Source organism: Anthonomus grandis, chromosome 2 (assembly GCF_022605725.1).
Source record: "Anthonomus grandis grandis chromosome 2, icAntGran1.3, whole genome shotgun sequence".
Classification (NCBI taxonomy): domain Eukaryota; kingdom Metazoa; phylum Arthropoda; class Insecta; order Coleoptera; family Curculionidae; genus Anthonomus; species Anthonomus grandis.
In genome coordinates this window covers 11,406,814-11,423,737 of record NC_065547.1, presented here as the reverse complement: position 1 = coordinate 11,423,737, position 16,924 = coordinate 11,406,814, and the positions used below count along the sequence as shown (strand labels likewise).

The window sequence follows — 16,924 nt, the reverse complement described above, 5'->3', positions numbered from 1 at the left end:
TTTGATAACAAAGATACAGGGTGTTAAAGTTAATAATAATTATTTGTTTATTTATCATAACTTTTAAACTACTAGCTCAATTTTAATTAAAGTTCGCTTGCAAGTTGTTGTAGTGAATTCTCAATTACTGATGAAGCCAATTTAAAAGAAAATTGCCAGATGCGACACATGCATACGGAGGGCCTTGGTGCTTTTTTGCCTTAAATCTGCGAGGTAATAAAATATTTTTTTTATGAGATGTCAACAGTGAGATTCTCCATTTAATTTGGAAAAAAGTTACTCTTGCAAAATTATGATTTAAGGCACTGTTTTTAAAATATGTATCTTAATTTAATTGTTCAGAACTACCTGCTAAAATGTTGCAAAAATTTATAAAAAACAAGGAAATCGGGCTTTGATTCGTAAAAAAGTTAAATATAAAAGATTATCAAAAGTTACCTTAAGTCATAATTTCATTTGACAGGTTTAATTTAAGATTCAAGCCTAATTTCCTTTTTTTTTTCAAAGTTTTGCAGCATTTTAACTGGCGTTTCTGTACAATGAAACTAAGATATTTTAAAAACAGTGCCTTAAATCAAAATTTTGCAAGAGTTTTTTTCCAAATTAAATAGAGAATCTAACAGTTGACTTATAAAAAAATATTTTATTGCCTCACAGATTTGAAGCAAAAAAAAAAGGTCAAGGCAGTCAAGTATGTTATACCACTGGCAATTTTTAAAAAAATTTGCTACATCAGTAATTGAGAATATGATAAATAAACAAATAATTATTATTAACTTTAACACCCTGTATCTTTGTTATTAAACATTTCTGAGAAAAATTTTATAATAAAAGTCTATTTCTTTTTAAATTATCTATCACGTATTAAAATTAATGACGGACCAACCTGTAGAACTTAAAGTGAATTTTGAATTATATATATTCTTTTCTTAATTACTTTTGTGAGTTTCGTAAAATTATTGTTTTGCATTGAAATATATTTGATTTGATTCTGCATCGAAGTTTAATTTTATCTTTATTTTTTCCAGGTGAGGCGGAACCCAAAGAGCAGATCCAAGACGTGGAAGACCAGGACGTGTCATAATCTTAAGGCGCCTCCCGGTGTCGCCTTTGAACTGGCGGCGACATCAAATCATCACCACACACACTAATAATTTAAAAAAAAAAACCGAACTGTCGAGTGCTGTGTCGTCATCATCGTAGTAAAGTGCGGGTGTGGAGGGCGCGCGGGGGCACGCACTAGTTTTTTTTCTCTCTCTCTCTCTATCTGTGTTTGTTGGTTAAATCGTCATCAGCGCATGTGCATTTTTAAATTAATTTAAAGTATTGTCGCCGCGGGCGTTTTCTTCGAATTTGACACAGTTTAGATCTGGTAATTTTTTTTTTATAATTTAATTTTAACGGTTAAATTTGGGGATGGAACGCCGTGTGCCGCGCCTGCCCGCGCCCAACAGTGCATGGGGGCTTTTTTTTTCTTAAAGGAGCTCTAGTACATAATGTATTATTATTAATATTATAACTAGCCGTAACTCTGTTTTTAGTCTCTTCTTAATAGGTTAGGAACTGATGACCGGACACAGGTAATTAATTAATAATAAACCTCTCGGCGTTTGAATGCCCAATTTCTAAATTTTGTTTTTTTTTTTTTGAATTCCATCTTGTGGCACTAAAAATGGGTTTTACAAGTCTGGTCATGGGTTCTGCACCCCGCAAGTCTTACTTATCTTAAAAGTATGTCTCGCGCCGTATGGTATGTGTGAATGGGGGGCGAAAAAAGAATCCCCGTAATCGGGTTTTTTTTTTCTCGTCGAATTGGTGTCATGCGAATAAGAATGATTAGGAGATACAAATCTGTCGCTTAGATTTATTATATTTTTTGTCTAATTTATGTTTTTTAGCCACTTAAATAAAATGAAAATGGATATCAAATAATAATGATGATGTGTTGTTGTTGTTGGTCGGTTGAAGGAGAGGTTCAATGATGATTGCTGGTAGATCTCAAATGATAGTGGCGGAGGTTTTAAAGTGCTTTTCTGGTTGTTTTTTTTTTTAATCTGGCAATAATGAGTGAGGAACTGTTGAACATTCTAATAAAAACAAGTAATACCTACCTGGGAAGTCATTTTAATCTACAGTTGGGTATAACTTGGAATTATGAGTTCTGAGAAAAAAATTAACAGGGTCATTAGTTCAAAACTGTTAGGTTTTAACAGTCGTGGTGTTCACATCGAGGCTTGGTTAGGTCTGTTTTGGCGGGAAAAGGCGTGGAAATCCCGGCTGTGGAAATCGAATTCCACTAGCCAGTCGGAAAAGTCGTTGCTCTTACTGGAACTAGACGCTGTGAGCGAATATTCCAATTAAATCGGAGATCTTGAGTTGACAAAAGACACGACGGGAATGGAATGTGGCGTAGTGTTGTGAAAATCCGGATTAATTTAATATCCGGACAGTATTGATTCGGATGAGTTGAAAATTCGGTTTTTTCATCCGGATTTATTCATCCGCTCGATGTCTCGCCCGTTCGGCAAATTATGCTTCGATGCTCGACCGTCCAATAAACGTTTTTTATAGTTGTTTTTCGAATATGAGGTATGCATTATGCAACCCATTAGACATTTCGTTTTTACGGATTTCTACACGATGTTAAAACTAAAATAGCTAATTATGTATGTAATAAATCAAGTGGATTTTAAACGATGCAAAATATCAATACAAAAATGCTTTGTTTTCTAAATGAGTACAATAAGGATAGATTAAGCAATATTTTTGAGCAACGGAAAAGAAATAGAAAATACCGCTGCATATTGTACTTCGATCGTGTCACTTTGTGAGCCTCGTGCAAGCTCATATAATTTCATTGTCGGTCGAACGGACGACGGCCGGCGTGTATCCGGACGATTTAGATATCCGTATTGTTGGAATATATCGGAATTAATCCGGACTGTTCGCATCACTAATGTGGTGGCCATATTTCATTAGTGAAGTTCGTTCGAAATCTTGAGACTTTGCACCTGAAAGAAATTGGTTAGTCTGGAGAGGTAACTTCAGTGCTTCGTGTGCGGACACATAAAAAAGAAATAGAAAGTCTCCTGGAAAGATCTCCACATTCGCCTCAGTGGAGGACAAACCGCAACTGAGGGCGAAACAATTGGTCAGAATAGTTTCAGTCGCTTAGACAATTGGTGGGCTACAAGGACTACAAGTCCAAAACTGTTACCTTGAAATAACTTTTTCAATATCAACGAATATTTTGACACAAATTACTATTTTTTTTTTTAATAATGCTTTTATCTAAGGTCAGTTTATATTAATCTAATATAGTGCTACAAATATGAAACACGGAAAGTAACAATTTATTAAAGAAGCAATATTGTAACTAAGCGAATTAGTTGTTTGGAATTGTCATAATTCCCCTGCTTCCTTCAAACGTAATTAATCTCACTTGAATGTGCAATTACCCTTAAAACTGTTTCGAGGTTACTTAAAGGATTTTCACTGTTCGCAGCCTGTTTTCCGATGTTGGCCTTCATGTGACTTTTAACATACATGGTTTGCCTACGTTTCAAATCCCATATAAAAAAGGGGACTTTGCTAAAAAGAAATCACATAATCCTTGAAATGACTTTGGTTGACTGCTTTAGGTTAAAGTGAAACTAGTGCGTTGTCCTTCTTTTTGTTCAGTTTTCCCCAATTACAGATTAAAATGATGCACCCAGTGTGGATATATTGTCGGGACAAAAAAAAATACAGAAAAGCACTTTTCTGCATATTATACTTGACCAAAGTCGATAATAATAATAAATAAAATTTAAACAAATACACGAGAGTAAACCTAAATAAAATACTAAGCGTTTTTTTTACATAAACATATAGTAAAAACAGTAAATGCGCGTATTACGTAGTCTTGCATTTTCCATTTACCTGCTATCCTTAAAAAAATATCACGCATACATTTAAAAACTATATAACGATTAGGCGTTAGTGGGAAAATCATTGATTTCTTGTTTTAAATTTAAGGAAATTGAGATCAAAAAGGAACCTAAAGAAGTAAAACAATCAATAATTGACGGGGAGATTTTTCTGCGGGTTCCTTACAAACCGATCTCGCCCATGTTCCAGATTAAATTCGTTTCTTCGTCAGTATTTTATTTATTTATTATTGGATGATTCAGTGGCATTCCGATAAGGCATTTTTTATGTTAACGTAATTTATTATTTTAATGTCGGGCGTACTTAAAAGTCAAATTAGATCGGACTGATGTAACAACAACTTCCGGATAAGTAAGGTTAAACGTGTGCGAATATAACGCCCGTTTTTTTGTTCATAGTTCCGGGTTAATTATACGCTTTTTCTTTCGTTGAACTGTTTTTTTTCCTGTCCGTTTTTTTACACACTTTTGCATTATTTTCATGTGCGTATGAATGTAACAATGCTGTGTAGATTGATATAAAGAAATTGATGTATTATTATAAAAATTATTTAAAAACTACTTGTTTTATTGATAGAGACTAATATCCTGGACATTCTCTTGGATACAAACTGTTTCTTTAGTGATTCGACAAAAACTTCAATTTCCTTAATCATATGGATTATTTTATGGCAAGTAGCTAGCGGATCGACTGGAAAGCAGTGGCTTTCAAGGTCAAGGTAATATTTTGACACGTAAATTACTATATTTTTTTTAAATACTGTAAAGTCGGAGGACTTTGTCTCAAAACAAGGAAAAAGATTAAAATTGTGTGTTTTTTTTGTAAAAATAAATATAACAAAATTAACTTTAAAAAATTCGTAAATGTATACATAAACCTACATATATGACGAAGTAACACATTCTTCTTCCAGTTCACACATATTTAAAAAATATTTTATTCCTTTGGTATGATCAAAACTGGGTCCCGTGGGCATACTGTATCCCGTTGGTGTCTTGTAACTATCCCTCACCCAATCCATGTCATGGTTCAAATCGTGGGTCCAATGGCAGATGTTGACATCTTCGAAATCGCAAAACAGAGGAACTGCCGTGTGCGATGCTATACAATTATTAACGTATTTAATTTATTTATTATTGAGAAAATTAACGCGATTAATTTGACAAGCGACATGTGTCAAGATAAAAGTGAGTGAGGTGAATTTGTTTAACTTTTTGCAGTTTTGGGTGTTAGGTGACGTCAAAGGTTTGTGACAAACATTTGTCCCAAGGGTCAAGTCCGCCTAGTTTGCGCTGTGATGTTAGTGTTGCAGACTTCATAAATTCGAAAATTTTGACCTGATATAGTCGACACTTGTAACGTTGACAGATAGAAGCAATTTTCCATCTTAGTAATGTTATGTTTTAATTTAGTTGTTTGCTTCCTGGTTTTTCTGGCTCTTGCATTTTTCCACGTGGCAAATACAGTATATTATGAATGATACGAAAAATATTAGTGTTTTTATATTGAACAGATATACAAATGATTTAAAACTGTCAAATTTCAATTATATAGGCCAATGACTTGTCAAATGACGTCATTCTTGTAATCAAGCTAAAGTCTGGTATTGAGCAATTGTTCACTTGAAAACGTCTAATAAAAAGTGATTTTGGATTTCCTGAATGACGCCAGAATGAGGACATTGAGGATATTTAAGCCTATATGGGTGAAGTAGACATAGTAAGCAGTGACGTCAGTAGTTCAGGTATTGGCTGGACCTTGGGAACATAAAACAATGCGAATGGTGAACTTCGTTTGAAGTTTAGGCACTAGGATGATTCACGAATTGGAAAATTCATAAAAATTTATTAATAATGGATTTGGTTGTGCTTTGGCGACCAGTGAAGTATCTTTTGACGTAAAGAGACGCTTCCAATTTCCAAAATAGCGGATGTGATCATCCCCTGGTTGACAGCTGTTTCATCCATTGACACTTACGTTTGAATCATATCATTACGTTTCTAGGAAATTGGGGGTCAAAATCAAGATATTGACAAGTTTTTCAATGGAGAGCTGGCAAGGAATAAAATAATTTGCCTCTTATTGACAACTGAATATCTTGAGTTTTAGTAGTTAACATTTTTTAAGAATTAATTTCTAGCATATTCAAAGAGCTGTTGAATCATTTTCTGAAAAAAATATTAATATCTACAGTATCGGACAAAATTAGAGAGACTTCTCTATTTGCCAATTCCAATTTTTTGTACTTGAAATAATATTAATATTTGTTAAGCAGTGTATACCGGAGTTGACAAGAATTCTATTATCAACAATTCATTTTTGTAGCTCATGTTTACATTTATTTAAAGAATGTTTTTAACATTGATAAAAAATTACTGCGACAGAATTAAAGAGACTCATTTTGTATTTAGTTTCGCTGAAGTCGCGATTAGTTTAATTTCTGTTTATTAGTTTGAGAATATCATTAGCAATGCCTCGTGGTAAACATTATTCCATATACCTAAGAGAAAAAATTATAGAAGCCTATAACTCCGGTCGCTCACAAAAATGAATAAAAGAGCAATTCAACGTCAGTAAACAAATGGTTTTCAGAACAATAAAAAATTATCAGCTCCGTGGAAGAGTGACAAACCTTAAAAGAGGTGGCCGCAAGAGAAAAACCTCAGTACTGCTGGACAGGAGAATTAAACGACTAAGTCAGAATAATCCGCGTCTATCTTCAACACAGATTTTGGCTGAATTGGAGGCGCCTGGGGTTTCATCCAGGACTGTGCAGCGGCGATTAGTGGAGGCGGGGCTTCCTGGAAGGAGACCAGCAAAAAAACCCCATCTATCAAAAAAAAATGTAGCTGCTAGAATGTTATTTGCAACACGTCACCGTTACTGGACAGCTAAGGACTAGAATAAGGTTTTGTTTAGTGACGAGTCTAAATATAATATTTTTGGAAGTGATGGAGCGCAGTTCGTACATCGCACAGCAAACAAAAGGCTTGATCCAAAATATGTTTCTGGTACTGTGAAGCACGGAGGTGGCAATTTAATGGTTTGGGGTTGTTTTTCGGGTTATGGAATGGGTCCTATCCACAAAATTGAGGGCACTATGGATAGATTTATGTATCGGACTATACTGGAAGATGTAATGTTGCCTTACGCCGAATGGGAAATGCCGCTAAGATTCACGTTCCAACACGATAACGACCCCAAACATACGGCCAAACTTGTGAAGGAATGGTTTTTGGCTAACAAAATTCAAGTTTTAAAATGGCCACCGCAATCGCCGGACTTGAACCCAATTGAAAATCTTTGGGAGATTATAGAGAAAAAGATTCGCACTAAAAACATCGGGAATCGTGCTCAATTATTTGAAGAAATCGAGAATGCCTGGAAATCAATGGATCCGGCTGTAATTTCGAATCTCATTGGATCGATGCCGAATAGATGTGAAAAAGTTATCCAGAATAAAGGGTACTGGACAAAGTATTAGGTTAGTTTCATTAGTATAGGGTACAAATGTACTTTAAGGATAAGTCTCTCTAATTTTGTCGCACAGAATTTTTTGCATTTTTTTATTTTTCCTAATAAATCTTGAGAAATGTTTTTTTTTTTTTAAATTTATTTTAGTGCCTTTTTAAACTACTTCAAAACATAACATCCTTCAGCACAAAAAGAGGAATTTAATCATTTTTATCTTACATAAAAGACGTAAGTAGTCGAGTCTCTCTAATTTTGTCCGATACTGTATATATATATATATATTAAAAACACTATATAATACTCTATTTCCTTTTTGGTGAGAGCACAGTGCCTCATTATTTATGCAGAAGTAGCATAAATATAGGGTGAGTCTTCCATTTCCTACATGTAACAAAATGATAAACCAGGCTGTTTTTACCAATTTTAAGTGGACAAGTCCTGTATGGGCTGTATACAATAGGTCGTAAAATTCGGAATAATGGTTTCGAGTTCATTTTTATGACAAACGGGTTGCCAGTGTCGTCCCGACTATGGATATTGATTTTAATTTTTAAGTTAAATAATTATCTGTCATGAAAAATATATAAATGTTGGATTTTATCTATTAGATAAAGATTTTTAGAAAAAGTATGGTTGGTAGGTATCACCTATATTTATTAAATTATAATTATAACAAGAAACATTTCTTAAAAGCGGAAAAGCCTCATTATAAAACTATGGCAAATAAAATGAAATATAAAAATTTGATTAATACCGCAATTTTATTGTTTTTTAAATGTTTAAAAAATTGTTGTAAAATTTCATTTTTTTAATACCAACCAATAAAAAATGCAACTCTCCAAACATATCTTGTCATTTATAAGAAAGGTACATAAATATAAGGATCTTTTAACTTATTTACCATATTTACATATATTACAATAAAAATATTTACGAAATATACAAAAAAAAATCAATTTATAAATCACACATTTCATTACTCTCATCGCTTTCATCCGAATCAGACATTCTTACTGTTATAACTAAGGGTTCGACAGTTTCTTCTAAAAGATTATCGAGGGTCCACATCTTTTCCTCTTGGGTAACGTTATCCACTGCTGCTTTCAGAAGTTCTCTCACATCTTTCAATTTAAAGGTTTTATTATTTCTAGCCACAAATCCTTTTACTTGAGCCCAAATTAACTCTATAGGATTTAATTCACAATGGTAAGGTGGCAAATGAAGTACAGTTATATTGTGTTGTTTTGCCATTTCGTCAATAACGTGTCTTTTATATTTTGATTTATTTTCTGTAACTATTGTCAGAAGCTCTGCTTTTACCGCGTCATCTCCAAAAAGTATTTCTTTTGCGGTAAGCCAGTTTTTTATTTCCCCTTTTAGCCAGCAGGATGATGGTAATTTTTCTATGAATCTTGAATAGTAGCTGGCATTGTCCATAACAATAATTGAATTTTCGGGAATTGACTTGATCATTTCGGAAAAATAGTCTTCAAAAACATCAGCGTTCATTTCTTCGTGGTAATCCTTAGTTAACTTCGATTCGAATTCAAACAGACCGCCATTTAAAAATCCTTTATAGCTCCCAATATGTGTAATTATTAATCTGTGGCCCTTACCAGAAGCAGACTTCAAGCCAGTCGATAAACCTTCTAAAAAAGCCTGACGGGAGCTTCCAACATTTTTATCCTGCCAGCACTTGCTCACAGTGTGTCCTTCGTTAAGCCAGGTTTTATCCAAATAATAAATGTTTCTTCCTTCCTTTCAATACTCCTTAATTTGCCTTAAATACTTTCTTCTCAAACAGACTATTTCTTCTTTATCTATTAAAATAGATTTTCTATTTTGCTTTTGCCAAGATGTAATTCGTGCCAAAAATGTAATTCGTGTAAAATTTTCCATAATTTTTTTCTTCTCATTTCTGGTACATTTTCGTCTTCTTTTATAAGTGTGTTTTTGTCGATAGTTGGGATTTCATTCTTAAAATAAAATAAATGTACTGTCCTCCTGATGATATGCTTTGCTGTCTCATCAACTGCTATCGGCTTCCTACCGGCAGTTTTCTTTACACTCTTCTTAGGCAAGTTCTTACGGTTTCCACCGTAATTTATTTAATTACTTTTTCTGTCACTAAGAAGTCTGTAAATTGTTGCTTTACTTATGCCTGTCATATTGGCACATGTAGAAACTAAATCTCTAACAGTACTTAGAGGCATTTGATGTACAAGTGCATCATGTACGTTTAGTACTATAGTCCTTGCTTTAAAATCTAAAACACATTCTTACAACAAATGCGCAACAATACTGAAAAATAAATTAAGTTTTTAGGATATATCTACATTATATACCATAAAATATGCATTTAAGATTGCACAATTTAGGTACCTATAATACTTATACCTCCATATTTACCTACCTAGACAATATCTACTTATAAGGGTTAAAAAGAACTTGTTCATTAGTACTTAAGTAATTCAAAGAATTTATGGCTAAAATTGAGGAGCGATCAAGCAAAACCAGATAAATCCATTTTTTGACAAAAATTATTTTATCATGAATTCCTATTTCATTTCGCCAGATAAATCCAATGGTGAACTCAGATTCGAGCAAAACCTGTTAAATTCCCTTTAAAATGGAGCCCAAAGTCAGGTCAATCAAGCAAAACCAGATAAATCCACAAAATAAAATTGCTATTCAGGTTTCATGCAAAAACCGATAAATCCGGCTGCAGGTTCTGACGTTAATCTTTCAAAAAGTTTTAGTTGCGCAGGTCAGTATGTGTATATAATAACTACATACCCACAATAAAACAAGCACTTTTACATTATAAAATATCCGATATATATTTAACTCAAGCAAAAACAGATAAATCCATTTTTTAATTAGCAATTATTCTTATATTAATTAATTAATAAGGTCCAAAATATGGTCTACGAGATCTATAATATTAAACCTTTCACGTACACCATAATTTATTTTAATAAGTTCACGGACACGCTATTGGCACGTTTTTTGCAAATATTTCGGAATGTTATAAATTGGATTTATCTGGTTTTGCTTGATCGCTCCTCAATTGGCCTATTTCTTGCACTATTAAATAAACCCAACAAATGAAAACATTCAGGTCTTAATAGACTTGAAAAGAGGGACGCCAATGGTTTACGACCGTTTTATGGCTATCGACCCTTTCGTGTGCTCCTACGGATTAAGAAATGGACTATAGTCGTAGGTAAAGCCTATCTAGAGCTTAAATTTTCTTTAAATAGCTACCTATCTGATAACAATATTTTACGTTTTCTTTCTAATGTTTTTATCAACGGTTTTGAAAATGGCTTTTTTTCAGTAAATTATGCCTTCGACCTACAAACGCACAGCCGGTGCTAGGAGTTATGTTAACTACACCCAAGAAACTTTAAATAGAGCCTTAGAAGCAGTAAAAAACGGAGAACTCTCTCAGGGAAAGGCTGCCCTTCAATTTAAAGTTCCAGTTGGGACAATAAAAAACAAAATTAAAAATAGACATACAAAATCAATAGGTGGTCAGCCGGTTTTTACAAAAATTGAAGAAGATACATTTACTTCACATATTTGCACTCTTTCTCATTATGGGTTCCCCATCGGTCCATCGACCAAACCGACCTTAAATATTTAGTTAAAAACTACTTAGACCGCGAGGGCAGAACGGTGAAGCAGTTTCCAGAAAACATCCCTGGAAAAGATTGGATTAAATCTTTTCTTCTAAGAAACCCAACGCTAACGCAACGGTTTGCGAGTAACATAAAAAGATCACGGGCCGAAATAAATGAAGAAACCATAACTGAATATTTTAATAATTTGGAGGAAGAACTTAAGGACGTTCCGCCAAATTGTATTTGGAACTATGACGAAACGAATCTAAGTGACGATCCGGGTCGTAAAAGAGTTCTTACCAAACGCGGGACCAAAATATATAGAGTGGGTCTTAAATACTAGCAAATCTGCGGTGTCCATTATGTTTTGCGGTAACGCTGCTGGCGACGTGCTTCCTCCCTACGTTGTATATAAATCAGACAAGCTATGGTCAACCTGGATAGAGAATGGTCCAGATAATTCGCGATATAACAGATCCAACAGCGGTTGGTTTGATTCGTTGTGTTTTGAAGACTGGTTTATTTCTCTGGTTCTGCCCATAAAAAAGATTCCTGGGAAAAAAGTGATTATAGGCGACAACTTATCTTCCCATACTTCACCCACAGTTATTCAGAATTGCGAACGAGAAAATATCTAATTTTGGGTCTTCCTGCTAACTCCACCCATTTAACGCAACCCCTAGACGTAGCCTATTTTCATCCCATGAAGGTAGCTTGGCGGAAAATTCTACTCGATTTCAAGACCCACAACATCAATACTGGCTCCATCCCCAAAAGCATTTTTCCTCAACTCCTTAAAAAGCTAGTGGAGGCTGTTAGTAAACAGGGTAGAAAAAATCTTGACTTCCGAAAAAGCGGAATTTTCCCACTCGACAAACAACAAGTGTTGAAGAGAATTCCAAGTTACAACAGAAATCAGCAGAATTCCGTCGAAATAGCAGCGAGGGTAAGTGATGTGGTTATTAATTTTTTGGAAAAAAATAGAGGAATAAACTCTGTACCAAAACAAAAACGCAGACGGAAAATTGAGGTAACTGCTGGAAAAAGTATCAGCTCGGATGATCTTCAAAATCGCAAGATGGCAGAAAGCCTTAATAAAACTGAAAAAACTAAAAAAAAAAATGGTCACTAAGAAAACACAATCCAACAAAGCAGAAACAAATGAAAATAAAAAAAAGTAAAAAACAAACACAAATAACAATAAGAAAAATAACATACAGACATTGAATTCCAGGGAAAGTATAGATGAGATGACCTTGGAGACTGCTGAAGAAGAAATTGATAATTTTCTTGCAGAAATAGATAATATGCCTGAACCGATTGAAGTTGTAAATGCTAATGAGCCTGGAACCAGCGGCTTATCGAAAAAAAAGAAGAAAACAAAATATGAATCGGATTCAGACACAAGTATTTCTAGTTCCAGTTTAGTTTACATGGATAATTCGTCACAAAATGAAAAATTTTTTTCTATCGGTGACTACGTAATTGTTACCGAACCCAATTCTCTAAATTCTTTTCCTGGCAAATTTGATGGGTATATTTGTATGAATATTTGATGGGTTTGACTGGGTTTTAGAAATGGTCCATGTTAAAAAAAATATTTGGAAGTGGCCTGAACAGCCCTTACGAAATTCCTACCATGTGGCATATTTTGATGTCTGTGGAGATCCATCTATCATAGACACGGATAATTTCATGTTTAAAACTTTGTTTAAATAAAGAAATTTGTTGGCTTTCATATTTTTTTTTGCCATAATTATGTTTTACCAAACATACCTTCTCTGAAAATCTAATAAAATCAAATTAAAATTATTTAAATGAGTCAAATATATCCATCCGAATAGGTGTCTTTGCCCCAGTCTTTAAAATAAACCTAAATAAGCACAAAATATTGTATGGAACAAAGTCACCCAATCCTTGAGGGTGACATTGCACACCCACTTTTTATTTATTTTTTCTGAAATAGGACTTAGTAACATACTGTTAGGTAGATAGTTCAATTAAATACATTAAGACTCAAATAAAACTAATAAAAATTTTGCATTTTTTGTGATATTATATATAAAAAAATTTAGACAAACTTTAAAACTGGGTCAAAGTCACCCGACTTTACGGTAATGCTTTTCACTAAGGTCAAAAGTAGTGGTAAAATGACCGATAACATTGGTAATTTATAAAAAACAATGCTTTTAAAGTAAAATAAGTTTTTTTATTCCAAAACTAAAAACATTACGAAAACCAGCCATAACGTTTTCTAAACTAGTCGGAGTCAAAATTGGCTACGTAATAATGTGGATAATGGTAAATCATCATCATATTCAACCTCGTCATCTGATTCGTATTTTTCTTTCGTTAATTGAGTCAAGTTTTCTAAACCGATAACTTTATTTCCTATTTCTTCTTCACTAGCTTTTACTATTCTTGAATGACCTTCATTTAGTAATTTATAATTATGGGCAGTATAAGTTAGTTTTCCAGATCTTTCCAGGGTAAATATGTTCTTTGCCGATTAATAAATCCATAAGTACTAAAGTTTCTTTCGGTTGTGGCTGTTGACGATGTTAAATTAAAAATATCTATAGCCAATCTACTTATTTTAGAACTCTAGCACATTCCTGCCCACCAAACAGGCCCAGGCATAGATTTTTCGCTGGAAATTACGAATTCCTTAGCAAAAATATTACCTCTAATTTTGTATTGTGCAAATGGTTTCATAGATGGACTTCGTTCTATTCTCACCCCGTTGATTTGGTTTTAATAGGTAAGCAGCAAGATGAACGTGTTTTAAACATTTGAAGGGTCAGAGAGAAAAAAGAATGATAGTCATGAAACATGATTTCAATCAGGAAATACAGATTTTAGCTTACAAGCTCAGTAATTTTGTAATACACATAGTTTTGAAATACATTCTTAGGCAAATTATTGATAATATTTAGTTAAATATTTTGTTTTAATAAAATAAAATACGTAAAAAATAAATTAGCAAAAACTCAAAGCAAGAAAGGTAGTCCAGTGACGTTCATCCATTGTTCCCCTTATTTTGTGGTTTTAAAATAAATTGATTGGAAAAAGTTACAAAATAAGCATATTTTATTAGAAAATTTTGAATAATTTAAATAGTGTTAGCCACAGATGTAAATAGCACAGATGTAATCCCCACGGAGTGCGGAGCTATTTACATCTGTGGTGTTAACTTGAACTAAAGGTATACGAATTATATGGTAGGCTTCGTAGGTACTTTTGCGCTTTATGACCACAATATTTGGAGAGCGTTCCTATATCTCTATACTTGGCTAATGAAAGTGGCAAGGGCACAGATGTAAATTTTGCCACATTGAACCCTTGCCACAGATGTAAACTATTTACATCTGTGGCAAGGGTTCTAGAGTCCAACGAAAACAACTAATTAATTTGGATTTATGTATACAATATGGGTAATTATTTTACCTTCATATGAAAATGACGGCATCTCAAAGTCTCCCTTATTGTTACCCACTTTGAGAGATTTTTCCGACGATGTCAGTCGATTGCCCGTTTCCGTTAAAAGTTGAACGATGGCACAAGAGTCTGAAATTTTTATTTGGTACTCTTAGTTTTTAATAGGTCTAGTCGGCAATGAACAAGTTTTTTTTATAAATTTTTTTTAAGAGGGTGTAATAATAACAAAATTAGATTAACAGTTATTTCTACAATTTGACCATATATATATTCTGAATCTATAAAATCTCCCTGCTCCTGCTGATATTGTAACCTAGTGATTTTTTGAGTTAGTTGTTTGGAATGTAATGGAATTGTCATAATTCCCTTCTTACTTTTAAAAAAAATTAGACATGCTTAACTCCGCTTGAGCCTTGCAATGACCTTTTAATATCTTTGTCCTAATGACCTTTAAAAAGGCGTGACACATTATTATTCATTGTTAAAATTAGGGTATTTCAATCTTTTTGCAGTATTAAGCAGTTGATAATTGAGTTCACTTAAAACATGCGTTAGATCGTCGACGTAAAGCAATATCAAAAAGACAAGCTGGACACACATCATTTATGAATGTGTCAAACATCAGTGGGCGACGCACAGCCTTGAGGTACCCTGGAAGTGAGATGTATACTTTTGATTTAAAACCTCTAATAGAAACAAACTGGGATCGTTCTGAAAGCCAAGGATCTAAAAACAATAGAAAATTGTGGGAGGATAGTTACAGTTTAACAGCAATTCTAAAGCAGAATGCATTAGACAGATCTGTATAGACAATAATATCAAGTTGTAAATCAAGAACTTCATTTGCACAAAGCAATCAGCATCTTTTATTAAAAAATTTTGATTAATTTAAATAGTGTTAACTTGGACTAAAGGTATACGAATTATGTGACAGGCTTCGTAAGTACTTTTGCGCTTCATGACCACAAAATTTGGGAAGCGTTTCTATATCTCTATACTTGGCTAATGAAAGCGGCAAGCGATCTAAAGTCCAAAGAAAACAACTAATTAATTTGGATTTATGTATACAATAATGGTAATTATTTTACCTTTATATGAAAATGACGGCATCTCAAATTCATTTTTATTGTTTCCCATTTTGAGAGATTTTTCCGACGATGTAAGTCGATTGCCTTTTTTTTTAAAGTTGAACGATGGCACAAGAGTTTCAAATTTTCCTTTGATACTCTTAGATCTTAAATAGGTCTTGTCGGTAATGGACAAGTTTTTTTATAAATATTTTTTAAGAGGGTGTCCCATTGACGAAAAAAAATGTAATTTATCTTTTCGGTTTTGAAAAGTGCTGGCTTACTTCGACTACTCTCAAAAGTCGAAATCCCGTCTACAGGAGTGTCGGCTCTATTTCTTGGATGTCCTAGATCGAATAGAATCTAGACGTTATTATAAATAAATGTAAATAACATGGTGTAAGTATCGAAAAACAGTCCAATTCTTGATTTCTCCTGTACAAGAATCGCAGAATATATGCAGTTCTTTCACTCTGTAGTCTAAATAATTATTTATAGCATATGGTGTATCAAAGAACACACGTTGTTGTTATGTTTTTTACTTTAATATTAATTTCAGCACGAAAAAAAATATGTATCTGACCGAGGATTTTAAAGCGATAATTAAAAAGTAATTTAAAATTTTTATATTTAATGTACAATATCATCTTAAGAACGTTAAGATCTTCTGGAAAGTATGTTTTTTTTTGTCTTGTTTAGACTATAATGACTGCTTCGAGATGAAAACAAGAAATATGCTTAATAACTAACTCCACTATCTCATTATTTGTGTTAGAATAATTTTCTTGCAAGACTAACTCTATATAGGTAGGACGTTTCGTTAAAAAATGAAATATCAGCGTATTTTTCTTGACACTTGGACATGAATCGTTTTTTCGTAGTATATCGTATTTTAAATGAATCGTATAACAACGTTTTCTCCTCGTTTGGATATAAGATAATAAAATAGACATGTTAAGCTAAATTTTGCACTGGTTTCTTTAATTTTTAGCTAAAATGGACTTTCATCTTTTTTTCCCCCTGACTCTTCATTTATTTTCTCGTTTTCAATTATTAAACACAATATAATTTAAGAATTAAACACATTTTCTGGTTTTCAACCATAGTAACAGATAATAATAATAATAATAATAATAATAATAATAGTTTATTTATTCCCAATTATACATGCTTATAAATGAAATAATACATAATAAAAATATGAACTATTCGGAATAAAAAGCTATATCAGCTTGCCTCCGTAGAGAGGCAGCTGCTAGAGCAAAGGAAAAATTATATTAAAAAAATACATGGCCGCAAAGCAGTGAGCAACGAAAAAAAAACAACTTAGTTTTCACTGTAAAAATTACGAGAGAAAGAGAGAGTAATTAAAAAAACAGAAGATAAGTA

The 16,924-nt window shown here is 33.1% G+C and overlaps 1 protein-coding gene across 1 annotated transcript in view; it reads left to right on the top strand.

The window, feature by feature from the left end:
- LOC126747292 (14-3-3 protein epsilon) overlaps positions 1–1,534 on the top strand; it is a 28,828-nt gene extending 27,294 nt beyond the window's left edge. The window contains exon 5 of the mRNA XM_050455837.1: positions 1,029–1,534. Within this exon, the coding sequence (XP_050311794.1) occupies positions 1,029–1,084 (56 nt within the window). The 3' untranslated portion in view covers positions 1,085–1,534. The remainder of the gene's footprint in view (positions 1–1,028) is intronic.
- The last annotated feature ends 15,390 nt before the right edge of the window (positions 1,535–16,924 follow it).